Raw genomic sequence first — 22,453 nt, 5'->3', positions numbered from 1 at the left:
GCCTCATTTTCTCATGTCAAAGTCGTTCACGATGGCCTCTTGACTTGTCGCAGTAGGGGGAGCCAGAGGGCATAAACAAAGAGTCTCAAGAATCACGCACGCACGCACGCATGGGTCGGTGGGAAGCAGCCGCTCTGGAAGCAAAGAGCCGTCACTTGCTGACTCAGCAAAACTCAAACCCAATAGGAGCAGCCACTAATGGGCCACAGTGCTCGGCAGCACATTCCTGTTGAGTTAGTCGTATGGCCACTGATCAATACATGCACTGATCATGGGAGGAGACTCTGTTTCAGGAGGAACGCTCCAGAAGCTGTGATCCGCGTTCCTCCACTGTTTACAAGAATGACCACTATTGTCACAAAAAAAGATCAACAGTCATTTTCCTCCTGGAAGAGTGAGAATTCTGCGTCTGCACAGACCACTTTGTCATCATTATTCAAATGAAATGAACATAAAATAAATATTACAAGACAATTTTAATCAGGAAGATGAAGAGGCGACTAGTGTGGTGAAAAATAATATTTCTAATAGCTTACTGGACAATCTCGGAAGTGCAAATGAAAAAGATATTTTTTTAAAAACAAAGAAAAATGATAACTCTCCTGAATATTTTATTTTTTAATTTCAAGGTTTTATTACAGACAATTTCACGCTTTCATCACCTCAAGATCATTGTCACGTTGGTCTTTGACAGCGGGAGGCTTTTATTTTCAGATATAAAATGTGATTTATGAGCTTCTGTTTCTCTGGGTGAAGCGTTGGAAACCAAAAAAAGACGGCGTGCTGCCACCAGTCATTCCGCAGCTCTGTCCACAGACAACATCACCCCAGGTTTTCTTCCTAAAAACACGTGAATTCAGATTTCTGACGTACGGAAAGGACCAAGATTTCACGAGGGTGCGTTCAAGTACCCTGGATGATGTTGAGTCAAGGCCAACGGCAGACGCTCTTCTCACTTGAATGGTTGCTCCTCAGCAACAATAAGGAGTGAAGTCAGGGGACGACCAAAGAAGCATCACGTGAGGCGTGCCGAAGAGCGAGAGCGTAATTAGCGGCTGATGCGCTCCAGTCCTGCAGAAGCTCCGGTGAAACAGAGCAGCCATGTTGGGGGGGGGGGGGGTGCCCCCTGACAGGCTTCCTCATTAGCTGCCATCTCCAGAGTGCCAGTCGCCCCCGCAGGAGGAGCGGGGGTGCCGGCGGGCCCGCCTGAGTTGCCCCCCGGGGGGCGCACAAGAGGCGGGGTCAGGCTCTCGCTAAAGGTCCGCTGATGGAATCTGGGCCGGGGGGCGTCAGGGGTCCCCGCTAATGAAAGGTTGTGTCATAACTGTTAGAGATAACAAAGTCGCGCTGCTTCCTGCCCCTCTCCCGGATCAGAGGCGGACCAGAGAGCCACTCTGTGAAGCTGCTCTGACGCGGGGAGATCATTAACGCTGGCCTTCATTACTGCCTCACTCCCAGCACAGATCCGAGTAATTAATGTCTCTCTCACACACACGCGCGCGCACGCACGCACGCACGCACGCACGCACGCACGCACGCTGCCAATACGGTGACGCTGCTATCGCCAAGTTTAGCAGAGATCGATAAGGCCCATGCCTCAAATCCGCAGCGAGACCCTCAGGACCCGCTCCGTCCTCCTCATTTCATTCAGACGGTGTCGCGGCGCTAAGTGAGGTGGCGTCTTCCAGGAAGCGAGCGGCACGAGCCGCCTGACAGGCACATATTCTTTCAAATGTCTGGCAATTTCTAGCAATCATTTCAGGACTGTCGCAGCCTTCGGCTTCCATCGACGTCCGGAGAAAAAAGGCTCCTTAACGTGGCCTCAGATTGCTGCGCTGACATAAAGTATATTCCATTTGGGAGCAGGCTGGTCACGGCTGCTAATGTCCCGTCCGGCTGGGATGTGTTTGAACATCACTCCTGCATGGACGGTGGAGGCAGCCTGGCCCGTGGACCAATCGCTCTCGTCTCGGCGTGACCGGAGTGACTTTAACCCGTGAGTCACAAGTCTGCCTTTACATCGACTCTTTCCTCAACTACACTTAAGCTCACTATGACGTACGAACGTTCACTTTTGCGATGCGTCTCACGTGCCTCCGTCCACGCTGAGCTCTTGTAACTTAGAGGGCAATGAACCTGAAACCTTGTAGCAGCCTGTGGCTCTTTTCACACCAGGCTTGAACAACCCTCCCCACCCCCCACACGCCCGCCCCCCCCAGCCGCCTGCCACAGTACTCTGCCATTAAAACGTCGCTGGCAGGACTCCGGCTGAGCCATGCATCTCAGGAACATCCCAGAAACCTGCACGGCTCCAGCAGAGTGGTGCTTAAACACTCTGCCCCCAAGGCGGCGGAGAAATGTGAGTGTAATATCCAAAGTCGTGAACATAACAGGCGTCGTCCCTGCTCAATATTTCACAGGACTCTTCATGTCCCGGTGACCTCCAGGTGCAGGAATATTACAGGAGGACGCAGAAACTGAACTGGCTCACCAGGGTCACCATCAACACCACTGACATGTTGACACTCAGTTCCACGTTTGACTTTGTCCTTCCCTCAACTAAAGGTGTGGCATGTGTTCCACCTGTGAGTCACTGTTGATGGAGGTGAAGTCCGTTGAATTCACTGGAGTGAAGAGGAGACGCTCCAGTCTGCAGCGTGGCTCACACACACACACACAGAGCGGGGCCACGTTATTGGTGGCAGGAGCCACGTCCCAACATAGAGGAGTCAAGTCAGTGGCGCCCACATTTCTATCTACAGCGCTTGATATTTCCAGGAGGATCAGGGTCAGATGGAGGGGTTTGGAAAAGACGTGCACCGGAGACGTACGAGCTGGTGACACACAGGGAGGAGCTTTCAGCGCTATACTGAGTCGTGTGAGCAGCTGCTCAGGTGAAGCCTGACGTGGCTCTGTTCAGCAGCGCAGTCAAACAGCGGGGCTCTGGGCCTCCGTCTGGTTGGCCAACCCTGATCTGTGGCATTTGGAGTTGTGATGACCCAATGTTGCAGTGAACTTTTCATTGAAGTGCTACTAACGTACTGATTCAAGTGTCTTTTACAGTGATACTGGACTCGTACTGAATGCATCATGCAAAAACGAGGCAGTGGAGGAGGCCACCAGAGGGCGTCGTGATCCAGAGGAGTGGTAAGAAGGAGCGTGTCAGCAAGACACCAGTCACCACCAGTCAAGAGCACGAACCTGTGAGTGTAATATCTGCGGCGCCTCACTGTGTCAAAGACATTTGAATGTGGAGGCCGCAGCAGCGGGCAGGATCAGGCGGGTGCTGACTCGGGGCACATTTCCATGAAATAGGGAGGAAAACATGAACAGGTGACGGTCGTGTGGTTTCTGGGTTCTGGAGGAGAGTGCTGAGGATTGAGCCACTCAGTTGGGACCCGCTGGATTGTTAGGAAGTTTGTTGTTCTTCTCACGATACACGCCATGGAGCAGAAGCAACCATGGATGCAAACTTGCCAGCAGAAGCACCTGACCCGAGTCGCTCAGATGTTCAGTCAGTGTCGCTGACACTGGGTGGCGCTGCATCCTCATGACATGTGAGCATGAAAACCCCCTCTGTCTCTGGCTCTGTTCTGTTTGTTGACTGAAAGATAGAAGGTGACTCATCTGGTCCTCTTTGCACGGGCTGCTGCCCCCAGGACCAGACCTGTGTGATGAACTGATGAGACTTCACTTTACCTGCCGACTGATATCTCACTCCGTTTGGCACCGTCTTTTTGTTAAGAGGCAATCATGTTTCACGGCTCATCGAATATTGACATTAAAGTTCTCTCCGTTCATCGTTGTTTCCTAAATCTGTTTGCACCGAAAGGTGTGATCAAAGCGGGACGGCGGCGGCGGCAGGAACCCGCAACCCGGCGGCGTCGTACAGATATCTAAACGGCTGGCAAAGTCAGGAACGTCTTCCCGAAAAACTGCGCGGTGATAAAGAAGACGAGCGTGACAGCAAATCCTGCGTTCAGCACGCCGCCGCGAACAAAGGCTCAGATAAAAGGAAGCAAACAGTCGACGTCTGTCTTCCTTGATGTTCACAGAGCGGTTTCCTGACGACGACATTTATGCTCCGTTTTTCCACCAGCAGAACATGATGACCTTCTGCTTCGTATCTGGCTGGTCTTGCAGTGGTCAGTAGCCAGCAGTCCAGTCTCTCTCACCCTCGTTGTGAGCTACAGAGGCCTCACTGGAACCTTCACGCCTGCCCGGGGTCTTCACACGGACTGGGCAAAAGACTCCAGACCAGAGTGGGCTCAGTCCCCAGCCAGCAGCGGAAACCCCACAAGTGTTCTGAGGTGATTTGATGAGGAAATAAGAGCTGGGAATAACAAGTGTGACGCACTGGTGGAGAAACAATCACGATGCAAATCCAGGGCGGACGGTAATGAATCTGCTCCTTAAGCTGCTAATCTCCGAAGCGCTCCATCCACTAGTGTGAGGGACCATAATCCAGTCAGGTGCTGGGGGTGCTGACTCAGCGGGAAGAGAGTCCCGAGACGTTCCGGCGCGACACAGAGTCTCCGTTGAAGAACCAGGAGCTGATACACTCATGCATCATTCAGGATGCAGCCGTGTTTCCCAGTCCATGGTCATCACATCTCAGACGGTCCAGTGGCTTCATTTTGAGAGTGACGTACGACTTCAGTTTCAAAAACTATTCCAACTTCAATTCATTCAGGGGGTGAAGACCAACGTGTCCTCTGCCTAGCTGCGGACCTCCCTGCTGCTGTCTTCTATTTGACGACGAAAAGCGACTGACCCGTCCGCACCCAGGACGTGTCCCGTCTCCCCCCATCCCCGATCCTCCCTGCATGTGTTGGTCTCACCTCAGCGACCCTGATAACAAGACCATCATTATCTGATCTCAGTCAAGCGGCGCAGTCAGCCGCTGACCGACAACACAGATGGAGCTCTCGGCGGAGCGTTGCTTTGATTCAAGCAAGATGTGGCGAGGAGGCAGCGGCGCTCTGCGTGACCTCAAAACAATCTTTCTGTGGCTGTTCAGCTCGGGCGCGGCGCTCGCGGTAAACACGCCGCCATCTCAGCGTTTAAGTCGATGGTACACAAGCAAGTGTTGCGGCTTCATCTGCTAATCTGCAAACGGCGGGGTGTTATTCCACTGCTAATTCAGGGGATTCAAGGATCCGCCAGACCACTTCCTGTCCGCCACAGCATTCATGAGGCGTCGCCTCACTTCCGCCCGCTGCCATGCGGCTCACTGCTCACTGCTTCTCACCTAGGATCTAAATTCCACAGTGAGTGAAAGACTGACTCGTCCGCAGCCATCCACATCATTCACGCGTCCTTGCCACGTTGTTGACGGTGGAAACACAGATCTGGGGGAGACTTCTGGGAACCTTGATAACCGAGCAGGAAGGTGGCAGATAAACCTCTCCTGAAAGAAGCGGCAGCGCTCGTCCTGACCTCCGTAGATTAGCGCCGTCTGTGAAATCTTCACTGGAGTTCTCAACAGATTTACCGCAGCAGGCGACACGAACCCCCAAATCCCCACCAACCCCACAAACTGGAGTGACTATCAGAGGCACCGAGGCTCGTGGTGTCTTCCAGTATTCTGCTGTGAGCAAGCCTTTGCTGCTGCTGCTGCGGCACTCTTCTCCGTGTTGTGGCGCTGGTGGCAGACAGAGGGGAGCAGGAGACGCCGCCTCGCAGCACGTACCACTGACCACTGTAGTCCTGGTGTGGCCCGTGACAGAGAGCTGAGGTTGGCTGGGAGGACCCAGGCGGGTCAGGCTCGTCCTCCTCCAACAGCTCGGCTAATCTCATTAGCGGCGCTGATGGCGGAGCAGCTCGGCTAATTGAGCGACACTTTTTATTCATTATTATTGGCCCTTATGAAATTAATCACCTTATTTTCAAAATTGCAAAGACCCCTGGCAGCGTGTTTTCAATTCCGACATATTGGGGGGAGGGTGGGGGTAATTAGCCGCCCGCCGCGACACGGCTCATGACTGCAGCGCTCGGCTCCACTTCAGTCAAGCTGCTGTGAGAGATCCCTGCTTTGATACTCTCGCCATGAAAAGGCAGCCGGGATAAAAGGAGGGATTTCCTCTCCCACACCGGGACACCCACCACAACATGGAGCGTCCCCCCTCACAACCGCGGTGAGGCCCGCTCCTGCCGCACCAAAACTCCTCCCACCCAGCATCCGCTGAGTCAGCACGAGAAGGGCTTACAGCAGGTGTCGTACAAGTAGAAGCTGTGAAGGAAATATGACATGATTCTTCCCATGATGGGGAAATTTGGGACAATACATACACAAAAAGTTGCATGACACAAGTATGAAGTAGCACTAGTGGCCACAGCGCAACGCTAGTGGAACACAGCGGCATTGTAGCAGCGAGATAAGCAGGCTAACTGGTTTCTGTAGTCGGAAACTATAAAGACGCAGAGCGCGTGGAGATAACAAACAGATGCAGTAGTCCACTAGAAAGGCACTCAAGAGAGTGCATACCTCCGCCAAGCTGCGCATTTCTGACCCCATTTTAATTGTTGGACCCAACACTTTGCCTTGTATCAGAGCATCAGAGTGCGCCAACCAGGAGGGTGCGCTAAGAAGAGCCTGCGGAGCAATACACAGTCACGCTCTTCTTCTGCAGACTACAGCGTAGCTCTCCACTGGAGTGTTGTACAGTCAGTGTTTAGCTGGGTCTGATTTTTCAATCTGAAATTCTATCTCAAATCCTATCATCAGAACCAAGAGCCAAGAGGCTGCTCAAACCGCAGCAACTGAAAAACCAGAAGACGGCTAGCGCACTTCCAAAGGAGCCAGCCTAATCCGTAACCACAGACAACTTATATATATATAATCGCAGCAGTGTTCATTGTATCAGTGGAAACAACAGTAGTGAGACACACAGTGACATCTGTGGCACATCACCAGTAACCCTCTGTGAGAATGATTTATCACTGGTCGTCACGGCGTTTTCTGGCTGCTGAATATTTCTGCTTCGACTCGCAGCTCAAAGACGAACTCTGACCAGCGGAAGCTCCACCAACACACGCCATGAAAACTACATGAGGCCAGCAGCAGAAAATAATAAACACATGCTCCCCATCAGCTGCTCTGTTTGACCCGCAGGATGGAGCCGGGCCCCGGGGCATGTCCCCGGGACTCGGTCCAGCCGCCGCGAGAGGGGCCCTCCGCTGAGACTTGTAAAAGTCCAGGACACAATTTACTGGCCAGGCGGGAATTACGCCGTCCGGCGCGCAACGCTGGCGGTTGTCAACGTGACTCTTGTTTGCTTCATTCCCTGTGACAGCGACTCTGGATTAGCCTCGTAAATTCCCTGAAAACGGTCAATAACCTATAACACTAATGTCACCGTCAGTTTACGGCCGCCGCGGTCCAGGAAAGCTTCTTTAGGTGAGCGGCTGGACTCAGGGATTGATAGGGAGGAGTTCATAACAAGCTCTGAATGCAGACTCGTAAACTCCAGGAGGTCGCAGCTGTTGTCGTCATTTTGAGTCGCCGCGTCAGCTTACGACATCTAGTTGCGGTCAAGAAAGGCTCACGACAATCGCATTCAAACTTGAGGCGAAAAAAAGTTTCGAGCTAAGAAAAAGTTTGTGCTGAAAAACAACGCAAAGTCTGTGAGGAAGTGGACTGCCAGGCTTGGGAAGAAGAGACGAGTGGAGTCGGGCGACATGAAGATGGGATGACACGCTCGCACGCTCGAGCCGACACTTGGGCTCAGCCGTGTCAGCGATACGCACGGTCCCGCCGCAGAGAGTCAGGAGGGACTCGCCGCAGACAAACACAAATAAATCAGAGAGCAGGAAGTGAGTGAAGAGACACGTCCAGGAGGGACGCAGGAAATGAGATCCGTATGATCTCGGGTGGAACTACATTCAAGCTTCCTCAAAATCAATTGTGAAGATCCAGCGACGTTTCTGGACCCTCGGATCCCATGAGGTTTCGTGGCTCCACTGTGACCCACCCGTGGGACCTTGCATTTCCACTCAGGACCACGAGCCGACTCATCTTCAAGGGTACACGGCGTGAGGTGGGAACCTCCAAGGTCCTGCTGTCGAGTCGCTGTCAAGAGAAAAGTGAGCGCACGTTGTGGGCTGTTTATCACTGAGCCAGGATGTTGTGCGATTGCTGCGAGGACACGGAGGCGGCGAAACGGCCGGTGTTATATAGACGGCGCTGACGAGCCCCCTGGATCACCCGAGGCTCGCCATCCAATCCCACATCATTAAGGCCGGACTCCTTTATTGTGTTGGAGGCATTAAACGTGGCGGCGGCGCGGGAGCCCGCGGTCGCTCTCCACCAGGAGGAAATAACGGCGCAGCTGGATAATGACTTCTCCCCGCGAGGCCAACCATGTGTACGAAAGCGCTAATGATAGCAGGTGCAATAAGCCAGCGCCAGGCTTTTTACTGCGACCGGATCTATTTTGCTGCTCTTAACTCGCCACTGATTTCCCTGGCGTCGGCGTCTTTTGGAAGTTTAAGGACACCCCGCCTGCCCGCCCCCACCCCTCCTCCTCCCTGCAGCCGCGTCTATAGGTGCTGGCTGCCCGAGTCCGTGTGAGGTCTCATGACCGACTTCCATGTTTACGATGTCATCCACACGATGTGCTTCATCTGATTCAAGTCACTGAATCCCGTGCCGCGGAGGGCGCTATTGTGGCCAGAAGACGTCTGAGTGCTGGTCCTGGATCTGCTCTGACGTCGGCTCCCACGTCCATGTGGTCTGTCTCGTGAAGTTCCCCTCTCCTGACACAACCCTGCTCCCTCCGCCTGGTCCCTCTACCACTTTGTGGACCACCTGGCCGGACCCTGCATCCAGTGTCTACTCTTCAATGTCCTCCATTGCCTTGGACTGAAGCCTCCCCTCTTCTCCTCGCTGCACCTGGTCTGATGATCTCACTCATCTCACTCCTCACTTCCTCAGTTCAGCTACACGATGCTGTCATGATAGCATCAGCGCTGTCTGCTCCGGGCCTCTGCGTCTGTGTGGAGACACTTCCTGGATCAGTCAGAGTCTCCACACGTTTCCTGGACGAGAGGAGGCAGCTCCACCTCACTCTCCCACATCAGAGACATCCGATGCTCTCGCTCCAAAACATGAAACCAGGGGGTTGAAGTGGTGGCGCCGTCGCTGCCGAGCGTCACTCCGTGGACAGAGGGAAACATATAGAAGAATACAATGAGGATTCTGACACTTCTGATTTTTGAAATTACATTTTCCAATCACGAGGACTCCAAATGACTCCAAATACAAAACTATTTTAAATCATTTCGAAAAGTAAAGAAACAGAACTGACCAGTGGTTTACAAAAATACAAATCTCAATCTGTATTTCATAACAAAAATAAATGAAGTCTGATCTTATTTTATTATAAACTATGAAGAAGAGGAAAAAAATGAATAAAAAAGAAGCAAACTTCCCAGATCCATGAAAGGAGAGGAAACACGCGCGAAGCAGCCGGCGCTGCTATGCTACCTAAGCCATGCTAGTTCCCCATCATGCTCCCGCAGCGTCGGCGCTACCTTCCCCTGCAGTGACGCGTCCCTCCACGCGTGCGGCCACGTATGAACACTGCGTGCAATCAAGCAGCGACACTTCCAGCAATCGCTCCGATGACAGTTTCACCATTTGCAGTAACACCTCAAATATGACCGGCAAGATTTGATGGAGCGTCCGCCTCCGGCGACTCCAGTCCTGCTAATGACCGCGGCGACCAGCGCCTCAGTGCTTCCTGTTTTTACGCTCCTTTTGTTTGTCCATATGTGTGTGAGTGTGAGAGTGTGTGTGAAAACAAAAGCATTAATGCAGGACTAGCGCAGCAGCCTGCGGCGCACTCGGGCGCTCTGGTCGGGTAAAGCGCAGCTCCTCCACCGCCGTACGTATATATATATATATATATATATATATATATATATATATATATATATATATATATATATATATATATATATATATATATATGGAGAGAGTGAACACATATATATATATATATATATATATATATATATATATATATATGTGTTCACTCTCTCCATTAGCAGCATCTCTGCTCGACAGTGGCGGGCCCCGCACAGCTCAATTATTCATGGAGGAGGAGGGGAGGCGAGGAGGGGGCGAGTGGTGCAAGACGGAGCAGCAGCCGGCTGGATGATATACAGGCCCAAATCTCCAACGCTCCCCAGCGCGGCTCGCTGGCTCACCCGCATCTGGAGCGGGGAGGTGGTGGGGGGCACCCAGGGGCCCCGTCCATAAACTCGGGACGGCTCTTCCCCAACATCCGTCTCCATCAGAGGGCGTCGGGGAAATGTAAGCCAAAGGTAATTGCCCCGGATAAGAACATCTGCTCGGTGAATAAATATTCTAATCAGGTGAGGCGGGTCTGACGGGCCCCGGGGGGCCGCCGCTTCTGAGGGGACCCGGCGGCTGGGGTTTCCAGGGGAGGCTCCAGCAGGCCGCTCCACGGCGCACGTGGGTTGGAAGAAGATCGACTTGATCCTCTGACATCATCATTCTAATAATAATAATAATCATCATCATGGAAAGAAGCAGAGCAGCCAACGCCACAGATGCTGCATGCTGATGTTCTGAATCCAGTCACAGGCCACCGGCATCACACACGGTCAGCTCCCTCTGAAAAGCCAAGTTAGCTCGATGGAGCTAGTTCTTCCCAACGACCCTGACTGAGAGCAGAGCTGGATAAGTCATGCCATGACACAGTTCACTCACCAACACTCTGGGACCAAACATCAGCCACATATTTGAAAAAGTCTGGGAAACCTTGTAAGGAAAACGGCGAGCAGCAAAAACACGCTGCAATTCTCAGTTGTACTTTCACTTGTGCTCGTCCTTCACCACATCAAGTTCTTTTGCTGTGATGTTTTCTCCGCACTGCTGCTGTGTTGAGAGCCAGTGTACAAGTGCTGTGCAACCTCATTGATTGCAGACGGGAAACATGACAAGACACGAGTCTGGAAGTTGCCATGAGTCAAAATGGCTCTGACGGGGCGGGAATGGTGATGCCGCAGGATGGAGCCATCTTCCCAGCCAGGTGGGGGCGCTGCTTAGGACGGAAGCACCTCTCAATGTGCTGTTTGTGTTGAGATTCAGACGATGCTTGAACTGTCTGTCTCTTCCATTCATCTTCTCTGGCCCTTCACACTGACGTCTGCTCTGGAAACAATGCTTGGTTCGCAACTTTGCTACACCACCGCTTGGCCCGGCCAATCAGCAGGACAGGAGTCGGGGCTCGTGTTCCCCGCCTTCATTTGTCAGGCGACAAGATCAGAACTGTCTGGACACACCTGACTTCAAACAGCAACACGACGACTACAACCGCTCTTCAGCACCCAGGCCGTAACACACGGTGAGGTGTCAAGAAACAGTAGTGCAGGGTCGATGAAACACTGTCCCAATTTTCAGAAGCCACTAGATGGCGCTCTGGGTTTAGAAATGCTGTTGATTTAGTTGTTCAACTCCAAGCATTTTACAGCAGACAGTGCCCTCCGGTGGCCTCTGAAACTCCCCGTCACTACTTCCTCACAGTTGTACAGGTACTGACCACTGCGTATAAACTCAACGACCAGAGGAGCGAAGACTGAGCAGGTGACCAGTGCGTGTGTCATGCCATGTCTTTGTCATGTGTTGTCAGGTGAGCTGCTTCAGTGCCAAGCAGAATGCTGCGGCTGGACCAAGGCCACGAGGTGGTGATCTTGCACGTCACTGCAGGCCAGCAGCAGCAGCGGGCGGGAACGAGAGAACTGCAGGACTGAGCTCTACGAGACAAACACGGGTTGAGGCGGGTGATCGGACTCGCTCCCAGTCCCAGAAATGAAAGCAGCAGCAGCAGCAGCAGCAGCGGAACACACACAGAGGCGGTACTCACCCAAAAGTACATCATCATGTTTGAAGGATCCCGTGGACTTGGCTCCAGTGGAGACCAGAAGCGCCCACTCTGGAGTTGGGACGAGACGGTTCCCCGGCCCGCGCTGGCTTCTTCAGCAGTTTTTGAAAAGCCAAGCTTCCGTCTGACAAAGACGGAGCACTTCTCCTTCGACACTCTTTTGCTACTCCACACTGCCACTCTCTGCCTCGCTCTCCCTCGCCTGCTCTGGTGCCGGTTCTTAGTGGTGAAATCAGCCTGAGCCGAAGCCCGACTGGACCAGCAGCAGCTCTGACAGCCGCCTCCAGCTTCATCCACCAGAGTCGGATCAGAAACACACTGGCGTCCCGGGCAGGAGGAGGGAGGAGCGGGGGGAGGTAGGAAGGGAGGGGGGAGGCGGAGCGGGGGGGGGGGAGTCTAGTGTCATGGAGTCTTGTTTAAGACGCAGGTGCTGGTAGCCTCTTCACTTTGGCGAGCCGAGCTAAAGCCAGCTCTGCTATTGTTCACAGGTCAGCGACACCAGCGCCACCTCAGCCGGGAATTGAGCTTCCCACTCACTTCCATGACTTCCAGGGCCACGTTGACTGTGGCGGCTTGGCCGGCGCATTCCGCGGCCGGCACGCCGTCTGGACCTTCCCCTGAGAATCCTGCTCTCAGAGAGGAAGTCGGCGGCTCGTCCGACTCCCGCAGCTTTTCTGAATATTTGATGACCATCTCACTTCAGCTATCGACTGACTCCGTAAAAGTTGCCGCTGCTGACATCAGCGTTTCTGTGCGGAACACAGCCAACAAATCGCTGCAACCAGATCTCTTTCATAACTTGTGCAGCCATTTGGTCGCGTGACCAGTAATGGTGAGTGAGAAAGAGGAACAAGAAACACTTGTGGATTGGATGATCTGTATGCTAAAGTGCTAACATGGATAGCTCTAGCTGGGCCAATGTGGCGGAACAGAAAACGTAGTTGAGGGGGTGACCAACAACTAGCCCATGTGCTCGAAACACACAGTGCTAAAACACTGAAAGAAACATTGATCTGATTGCCTCTATTCCTCCCACAACATGACTAATGTTAATGACGCGTTAAGACATAGATTTTTACAGTAACAGATCATGTAGCAGCGCTGCTAAAGCAGCAAAATATTGCCTCGGTGTTGCTATAACTGCAGTTGCACTGTTGAGCTAGCAAGAACACGTTTGAGGAGAAACTTGTAAAGAAGAAGTCCAAGTGCAGAGGGGGCAGTGCAGCTTTGGATCCAGTGCTAGCACTGATGATGCCAAGCTGAAGGTGCTAGCTTAGCAACACGGGAGTGCTACTGGAGCTGCAGTTATCAGAAGAATGGCCACAAAAATGTTGACTGATCATCGAAAGTTCTCACCACGGATTACAAGGCAGTTTCAGTCAACGTCCTGTGTGACGCTGGAGGCAGCGCTACACAACTCCACTCTGCGTCTCAGGTGCAGCCAGAACAAACGCTTTGTGCTTCACTCGACCTACTTTGCCGGGCGGATCTACAGCAGAGCTGCTCGTCTCCGCGGCCTTCAGCTCGACAGGTAGGTAGCCACGCTGATCCACCACATGCTGTTCGACATGAAAGTGCACGCACACGTGCGCAGGCACGCTGCAGAATGTCAGACTGGCACTGATAGCTGTTGTTCTCAGACTAATTGGAAAAGAAAGAAGACGTTGATGCTCATTTGTTTCTCGCTAGCGACAATGCAGAGGAGGATGTTCACTGCCCGGAACGACCCCCACACACTACACACTTTATCACAGTAAAACTTAGACAAGACACCACGCCAACTTCTCTTCTCTCGTTCTCCGTCCCCTCGAAAGACCAACGAGAGCTCGAGTTGGTTTCCTAATCACACATTCAAGTCATCATCAGTCCAGAAGTGTCGAAGCGCTCCACGCCTCCAGAGGAGACCAGACGTTCAGAGGAGCCTGTTGTAAACACATTCAAGATGCTGCGACAAGCAAAGTTGACAATGAAAAACGAAGATGAAATCACACGGCATCTCCAGAGCTTTGCTTTCCTCCGCCACCACAAGTCAACGTGTCCCGAGCCGACCACTAGAGGGCCCCGACAAGTCTGGCTGCACTCACCAGTCTTGTGAAGATCGGCACGCCCAGATGCCAGAGGTGATCGTTGATCAGGCCGCTGTACACGACGTTCCCCAAGACGGCGAAGCTTCCTGACTTGCACAAAGTGTTTCCTGCAGACACGTAACAGAGGGGAAAAGGTGTGACGCTTACCAGCACCATTCCAATAAAACACAACCTTTGACCACCATTAACCGGCCGCAGACGATAAGAGCGTTTGATACGGCGCTGGCGCTGGCTCCCACCAACACGTCCTGCTTCTGTGCTGGCACTCGGCGTAAGAGAGAGACGAGTGCCACTTGCTTGTTGAGGGCTTGGAGTGTGTGCTACACACGACAGGTCATGTGACCGTGAACTGAGCGTCTCCATCCAGGAGACCAAAGTTCTCTCAGGACCACGAGTGGCTGTGATCTGTCTGACAGAGCAACGGGGAGCTGACATGGAGCAGACGTGTCTTCGGGCGCAGAGTGAATCCATGGCCTGCTCCATCTGCCTGGAGCTGCTGAAGGATCCGGTGACGACTCCTTGCGGACACAACAACTGTGTGAAGTGTCTCAACGACCACTGGGACGTGGAGGAGCAGAGGGGCAGCTACAGGTGTCCTCAGTGCAGGCAGACCTACACGGAGAGGCCTCTCCTGATGATCAACACCATGCTGGCTGAGCTGCCGGAGAACCTGAAGACGGCTGGACCCCAAACTGAACCCGATGAGAGCCGCTATGCCGGAGCCGATGACGTGGCCTGTGACGTCTGCTCTGGGAGGAGGCTAAAAGCCTGCAAGTCCTGTCTCATGTGCCTGGTCTCCTACTGTGACGAGCACCTTCAGTCTCACACACGCAGCCCGGCATTCAGGAGGCACCGGCTGGCCGAGCCGTCCAAGAACCTCCAGGAGGTCGTCTGCTCCCGCCACGGCAAGGTGATGCGGGTCCTCTGCTCCCTCTGTGCCCTGGATGAGCATAAAAGCCACGACACCGGGACCACAGAGAGAAGGAGGCGGAGGTGAGACGAGGTCGGGTTCGGCAGAGTGTTCGTCACGATGAGGAGAATCTGGACTTGCTTCTGCAGCTGGAGGAGAACATCAATCATTCTGCTGACAAAGCGCTGCAGGACAGTGGCGAGATCTTCGACGAGATAATCCATCAGATCCAGGAGCGAAAGACGCATGTGGAGAAGGAGATCCGAACCCGGCAGGAGAACTGAAGAAAGACATAACTGAGCTGAGGAGGCAAGACGCTGAGTTGGGAGAGCTGCTGGACACGGAGGACAACGTGGTTTTCCTGCGGAGAGTCATGCCAGCTGTGGAAGACGCACCCTCATCCAGGGTCAACATCCCCTCTCACAGTCACTTCGAGAACCTCCGCAGTGGTGCAGTGGTGTGCCAGTTCAGGGACCAATTCCGGGACTTCCTGCAGGCCAGATGGACAAGCTTCACCCTCAACCTCCCCCAAGAGGAGACTCTGCTGTCAGACCCCACGACCAGAGAGGACTTCCTCAGCTATGCGCTTGAGATGAGTCTGGATGTGAACACAGCGCACCAGAGGCTGTTGCTGTCTGAAGGCTCCAGAAGAGCGACGCTGGGGAGAGAAGCGGCACGCTCCCCCAAGAGTCACGCGCACAGATTCACCAAACACTGGCAGGTCCTGACCAGAGAGACCCTGAGTGAGCGCTGCTACTGGGAGGTGGAGCGAGCAGGAGGCGACGCCGCGGTGGCAGTGGTGCACAAGAGCATCAGCCGGGCCGGAGAGGAGAGCGCCCTCGGCGGAAACCAGAAATCCTGGTCCCTGTTCTTTGGCAGCGAAGGGTGCAAGTTTCAACACAACGGCACCACCTTTCACATCTCCGACATTCCGTGGCTCAAAGTGGGCATCTACCTGGAGCAGGCTTGGGGGGTCCTGTCCTTCTACCGGGTGTCTTGGGACACCGTGAGCGTCCTGCACACGGTCCGGACCTCCTTCATCAGGCCGCAGGGTGTGCAATGTTGCCGCGATGGCTGAGCTGGTGAAGCCCAGTGCCAACACGTCCGACTGCTGACCAGTTCACCAGAAGGCTGCTTCCACAAAACGGAAATCTGTCAGTCAGAAATGGTGCGGACTGTTCCGGAACATTTTATGACTCGCATCACCATCATTAGCGGCGAGAACTGAAGCCGACTTCAGCGAATGAATGAATGAATATATTGTGAATGAAATGTTGCCTTTTGTTGGAGTCCTACTCATGTGAGCTGCAATCACATCTCCCATTGGAACCACCAACCAACACGCCTGTTTTGTGGGGGGTACACTTACACATATATACCTTATATCTTTAAGCACTTCATTTGAGTGTACGATGGTACAGTTCAAGCATCCATGTCACTGTAGCTCCAATCGTTTTTGTGCAGAAAAGATGTTCCTCATACGTTTTCTAATATTCAAATCCATGCATCCTTCCAGGGACTCCCCCTTCAGGCATGTGTTTGCGCTGAGGACATCAATAAACTGGGCCCGCACGGGTCCGATTGAGTCATAAAACGTGGTCTGATGGACGTATGATGGCGTCGTCCGCGATGGCGCCATAAATCGCCCGCCGGCACTTCAGCAGGCGACGGAAGATGAATAAAAACATGGAGGCATGAAGAGGAATGTGCCCGAGCTCAAGTGCAGATATGCTCAGTGTGGAATTTGCAGGACCACGACAGCGCATCAGTGAAGATTTTCAGGGTGTCTCTCCAGTTTGAGACACTGGGAAACAGGAAGTCAACCTCCGGCGCCGCTGTCACCAGGGACCTTCTTCGACGCAGGTCTCCCCGAATAACGGATAAAGGACCGCTGGTCAAACACACCCGGAATCTCTTCATCCATACGAGACTTCGGTGTTGTATTATGTTCTTGAAAAAAATTCTTTCAGTACGCTTCAAAAACACATCTAAATGAATGGACTCTTTTTATTTCATATTTTTTGTACTTGTATTATAGTAAAAAGGCAATATCAGTCCCGTATTTACTTCATTTTCGTTATTATTATTGTTATTCATGATCCTACTTTCTTATTTCTATTTGTTGATTTATCATTGCTGTCATTATACCATTCCATTTTAGCCGTAAATCATCTTGTATTTTGTAGAGTTCACTCAACCAGAGCATGATGTTTCGTGGAGTCAGTGGTGCCAATGACATTCTTGCTGGTCTCCATGGCAACAATAAAGACGGCCCAGAAGGAAGTGCTCCTGCCTCTGTCGTCACTTTCAGCGCTGGCCATGTTGCTTTCAATTCTCCGACTGATCTGATGTTGGGAGGGAAGCCCGCCCGGAATCCCCCAGGGGGGACTTTCCACATTGAGGTGTGCCAACACTCCAGGAATAGAAAGTGCAGCTAATCGGCGCCGCGGCTCAGCGGGAGAGAAGAATGTCGTTAGCAGCGCGGCTAATTAGCATGGCTTTGATGTGGAGGGGTGAGTCAGAGCAGAGCACGGCAGAGACGACATCGGAGTGTGAACCTCAGAGGGGCGACACTGCGACGTGATGGGGAGAGAACCCTGAGTCAGCAAAAAGGTCCCACACAAACATCTGTCGGTGGAAGCAGATCCCAGTCCGGTGCCACATCAAAGCATTATGGACGACTTCCAACCAAAGAGGGACAGATGGAGCAGGTGAGACAAAGCAGATGAGTATTTGGGCCTGGATTTCAGAGCGAGCTGCGAGCGAGCAGAGCCGGGTCAAACACTGCCCTCACACTGGCCCTAGATGGAAGGTGAGAAGACAGTGGAGATGCTCATAGACTTCTGGAGAGTCACAGTTTCTGGCCGTAGATGGAGGCAGCCCAATCTTCTGCCGAGCAACAAACAAACTGTGTTCAACAAACACAGCTCCAGTCGGTTACAGGACTCTGTTCTATTTCTGAATCGTCGGTGCAGAAGACCTGACCTCTGACCTGGAAACCTCCGAAGACCAAGGCTACAATGTAAACCGGCAGCTGTGCTCCATCACCGACCGACGTGACTAATGTAGCTGCCGCCCGAGCGCTAGTCCCAGCAGACCACCCGCACCCAGGAGCCACTGATCCAGTCCAGGTCTTCGCAATGACTAGAAGAAACATTTCAAATAAAGTCTGTCCATCTGAAGTCACTACATTAGCATATCACGTATGCTAATATGCCAACACTTGAAATACTGCCAACGTCTGTGCTCCTCTGCTTCTCTCTCACTGCTTCTTACCTGGACTCAGTGCAGTTTGCCCGCAGAGCCAACAGATCTGTGGACCACGCAGTGAACCAGGCCCTTCATCTCGTTCTGGAGCATCTGGACTGCCCAGGAACCTATGCCAGGATCCTGTTTGTGGACTTCAGCTCTGCCTTTAACGCGATTCTCCCAGCTCTGCTTGAAGACAAGCCTCGCCTGCTGGACGTGCCTGACTCCCTCTGCAGATGGATGACAGACTTCCTGACCAGCTGGACTCAGCGTGTGCGGCTGGGGACGACTGTCTCCGACACTCGGACCCTCAACATTGGGTCTCCTCAGGGCTGTGTTCTCTCTCCATGGCTCTTCTCTCTGTACACTAAGTGCTGCACCTCCAGCCACCAGTCCGTGAAGCTGATCAAGTTTGCGGATGACACCACCATCATCGGGCTCATCTCAGATGGAGATGAGTCGGCTTACAGGAGGGAGGTGGAGCGGCTGGTGTCCTGGTGCAGCCACAACAGCCTGGAGCTCAACGCCCAGAAGACAGTGGAGATGGTCACAGACTTCAGGAGAGTCACAGCTCCTCCGTCCCCTCTCATGTTGGCTGGTTCACCCATTCCTATTGTAGACTCCTACTTCTGCTTCCTAGGAACCACCATCACTGAGGACCAACCATCAGGTCCCTCAGTAGGAAGGCCCAGCAGAGAATGTTCTTCCTGAGGCAGCTACGGAAACTACGACTGCCGACAAAGTTGCTGGTGGAGTTCTACACGGCCATCATCCAGTCCATCCTCACCTCCTCTATCACCGTCTGGTACAACAGCGCCACCTCCAGGGACAAGAGCAGACTGCAGCGCAGCGTATGTTCTGCTGAGAAGGTGATGGGTTGCAGCCTGCCACCTCTTCAGGACCTGCATGTCTCCAGGACCCAGAGACGTGCAGGTCGGATCAGAGCCGACCCTTCTCACCCTGGACATGGACTGTTTGTTCCTCTTCCCTCTGGCAGGAGGCTACGGTCCATCCAGACCAGAACCTCCCGTCACAGGAACAGCTTCTTCCTCTCGGCCGTCAGACTGTTGAATTCCTGATCAGCCACTGTTTGTTTTATTTTATTTTATTGACAGCACTTTATTCCGAAGCTCTTTCCCAGTTGGTGGGTTCCCACTGACCATGGGGATGAATGTGACTCTGAAATACTCCTGCTCATGCCTCTAGTGGACTGGCGAGGAACTGCAGCGGTGCTCTGTCCAGTCAGCAGAACGCACAGGTGCTGAGGCTTCAAGGGTGGAAGAGAGTGTTGTGCCGCGATGAAGATGAGCGCACATCATCATCGTCGTCGTCGTCGTCGTCAGCATAACAATAATAAGGATTGTGGTAAAAGGAGCTCATTATGCGGCAGTCCTTGAAAACGAGAGGTGAGCCGGAGTCATTTCCACTTCCTTCTGATCATCATCCCTTCATTATCGTTATCGCCAACAATGCTATTATCATCCTGATTGTTGTCACTGGCGGCGCACTAATGACAACCTGAAACATGGGGAGGTGGCGGGGGGTTCGTGCAAAAATGAATAATGTAAACACAAACAGCTAATGGCGGGAAGAGATGCCACAGAGTCCAAGGTATTTCGGAGCTGCGAGAGTCACCCGTCCCACACTGAAACAGCAAGATCAGATGACGTCATGAACCCATCCAACTGAACCGAGCCGGGCCAAACTGTCCGACCCACTTGCACACGCACAGCCCCAGCCCCGGTCCCACACAATTATCCTGGAGCAGAACCGCACCGGAATTAAGACCAAACACCGGACAGCCTTGACCGGACTGGACCACACAAGTCGGAAGTGGCTCAGACGGGACCGGCCTCGACGGCACTGCATCAAGATCTGACTGGAAACGACACGTAGACTTCACCAGGGAGGTCCTGGAAAACTGAGATGATTTATCGAATATCAAAGTGGATCGATCCGTCTGACCTCAGACGGACGGGTCCAGAGGTGTTCCCAACAGTCTTTGTATATTCAGCGAAAGTGAAAACTCCCGTGTACTTCCAAGGGGCGGCACCACACCCTGGGTGTGTGTCACTCACCTAGTCTCCGCTGAGTACTGGGAAGTAAGGAGGACAAAAACTGCTCACCCAGGAGCGACGCTCCTCCTGTCGAGTGTAGGTTGTCCAAGTGAAAAAGAGCTGAGCTAGAGGGCAACAGAAGGCAGAAACACAGAGAGAGTGGATCTTATCTTGTGTCAACGGTTGCGTACACATTTGTCCTTGGTCAGATGGCGACGACACCACTCCTCTGGCTGGGAGGGGATTTCAGCTGCAGGGAGCAGGAGAAGCTCCGGTGGACTTGACATGTGGGGACCCGCTGGCAGTGCAGAGTCTGTTTGTTGTGCATCCATCAAGCCGGCGTCCTGCTCAGCAGCACATCGATCGCCAACACAAAAGCTCGTCGATGAGCGACAGCTCTTGACAAACATGTTTTTTTTCTGCGGAGCAGAGCAATAATCTGCGAGGTCACCGCGAGTCGCTCCTCCACAACTCTCAGACAGGAACTGCTGCATTTTTTAGCTCCTGACACGTTGTTAGCAAGCAGGAGCGAGAAGACACGTGCGTGTCAAACATGTCCCGCCGCTGAGCCGCCACTTGACTAGCCAAAGAGCTGCCGGCCTGATGGCTGGAGCTGCAAAACAAACATCTCCTCGCTCATTGCCTCCAGACTCCTCCAGTGCAGCAGACGCTTCCACCCGCAGGTGACCAGGCCAGGATGATCACAACAGGGGGCCCAGCATCCCTCACCCTCCCTCGCTGCTCCCCCCTCCCCCGGGGCCGGGCTGCCAGGAGCAGGAGCCACCGGCCCATTAGGGAAGAGCCGGTGGTGAGCGCAGGAGAGCTGGGGTAATGGAAGCCAAAGCCCGGCCGGCGGACCAGGCGGGGGCGCCCAGATTTATGTGGCGCAGTAATGCACCTCCCCACAAACCCTCAGTCAAACTGTCCCGGGAGGTGGATAAGAGCAGAGGTGGAGCTGTTTTCTGACGGAGAGCCGGCAGTCGGTTTGAGTCTCCAGGGATTCAAAGCCACTGGCTTGTCTGAGCCTCAGCAAATACAGAGGCCACGTGTTTCCACGGCATCAGCCTTGCTCAGCTGCTGGCTCCACTGGGTCTCCACCAGCGCTCCTTTTCCTGAACCATCACACACGGATCCAGTCTTCAGGCTGGACATTCCCTGAGGAGCAAACCCTCATCTCCAGACCTCAACCATCAGTCTGTCCTGCTATGAGACCTTTAAATGGGCTCAACAGTGTTCCACGCACAGGCTGGAGAGTGACAGATGAAGACCACACGCCTCTGTTGGGGCTTTAGCTTGGTTTAAAACCAGCCCAGCGCTCGACACTTGAACATCATGTCTCGCTCGTCTCGTTCCTTCTGAAACACAGCGTGATCAACAGCAGAGGGAAGTCGGGGATGAGCGCCGCACTGCCAAGTAGCAAAGCGAAAACCCAAACTTCCTGTCAGATCGCGTTTCCATCACGTCTCCACGGATGGAAAGAGATCCACAGACAAATCAGACGGACGCGGCTTTCATTGTCCAACAGAAGGGAAACAGATGAGTCTGGTTGCTCTCTGGAGTGGAAGAGAAGTGGGATGGGCAGCTCTTCAGTGTCAGACACGTATGTCGGAATGGAGTTGGCCGCAGCGCGCGGGGCCTTGCCTTATCGACACTGACAGCAAGACAACTCCCTTACCGGGGGAAAGGGAGGAGAAGCATCAAGAAAATCCCGCGTCTTTCCTCCACTGAATTACTGATCTGAAACGGGGGCGGGTGAGGGAGCGCCGGGGCGCTGAACGCTGCCTGACCAGGACCATGTCAGAGAGGAAATGTCCATATCGTCTCGCAACTTTGCCTATCGATTTTGATTTGTTCCTCCCGCTTCTTGTCAGCACCAAGAGTGGGAGAGAGGATCACATGACCCCGGCCGGAATATCGAAGTTTGGATTCAGACGTCTACCATGGGGAGTCAAGATGATCACAATGTGTTTGTCAAGACCCGTCCAGCACAAACAAAGCGCTGATTCAACTTCCGTCCATCCCACAGCACGCTAGCGTCCGTCCATCCAGTTACAGCAACTCACCTGGAGGGGCAGTCGGGTGGCAGGACTCAGATGATGGATGGCAAGGATGAGCTGCTGAAGAGGAGCTCAAGAGAATGGGCTCCATGGAAGACGCGTCTGGGACCTGAACACAGCAGGTTCAGAGCTGCACTCACCTGCTGAGTTACACGCGGCCCTCAGACGCTCCTCCAGGTTT

At 53.4% G+C, this 22,453-nt stretch overlaps 1 protein-coding gene across 14 annotated transcripts in view; it reads right to left on the bottom strand.

The window, feature by feature from the left end:
- The window catches only part of LOC128750661 (RNA binding protein fox-1 homolog 3-like), a 239,191-nt gene that overhangs the window by 55,311 nt on the left and 161,427 nt on the right, over positions 1–22,453 (bottom strand). For 13 of the 14 annotated variants that reach the window (XM_053851052.1, XM_053851049.1, XM_053851058.1 and 10 more), the window contains one exon: positions 13,997–14,106. In XM_053851052.1, the coding sequence (XP_053707027.1) occupies positions 13,997–14,106 (110 nt within the window). Of the gene's footprint in view, positions 1–11,894; positions 12,217–13,996; positions 14,107–22,453 lie in introns of those variants that run through there. The other variant, XM_053851056.1, reaches the window with a different exon arrangement.

The sequence above is a fragment of the Synchiropus splendidus genome, chromosome 19 (assembly GCF_027744825.2).
Source record: "Synchiropus splendidus isolate RoL2022-P1 chromosome 19, RoL_Sspl_1.0, whole genome shotgun sequence".
In the NCBI taxonomy this organism is placed as follows: domain Eukaryota; kingdom Metazoa; phylum Chordata; class Actinopteri; order Syngnathiformes; family Callionymidae; genus Synchiropus; species Synchiropus splendidus.
The sequence above is the reverse complement of the archived record's forward strand: the minus strand, read 5'-3'. Positions and strand labels throughout refer to the sequence as shown.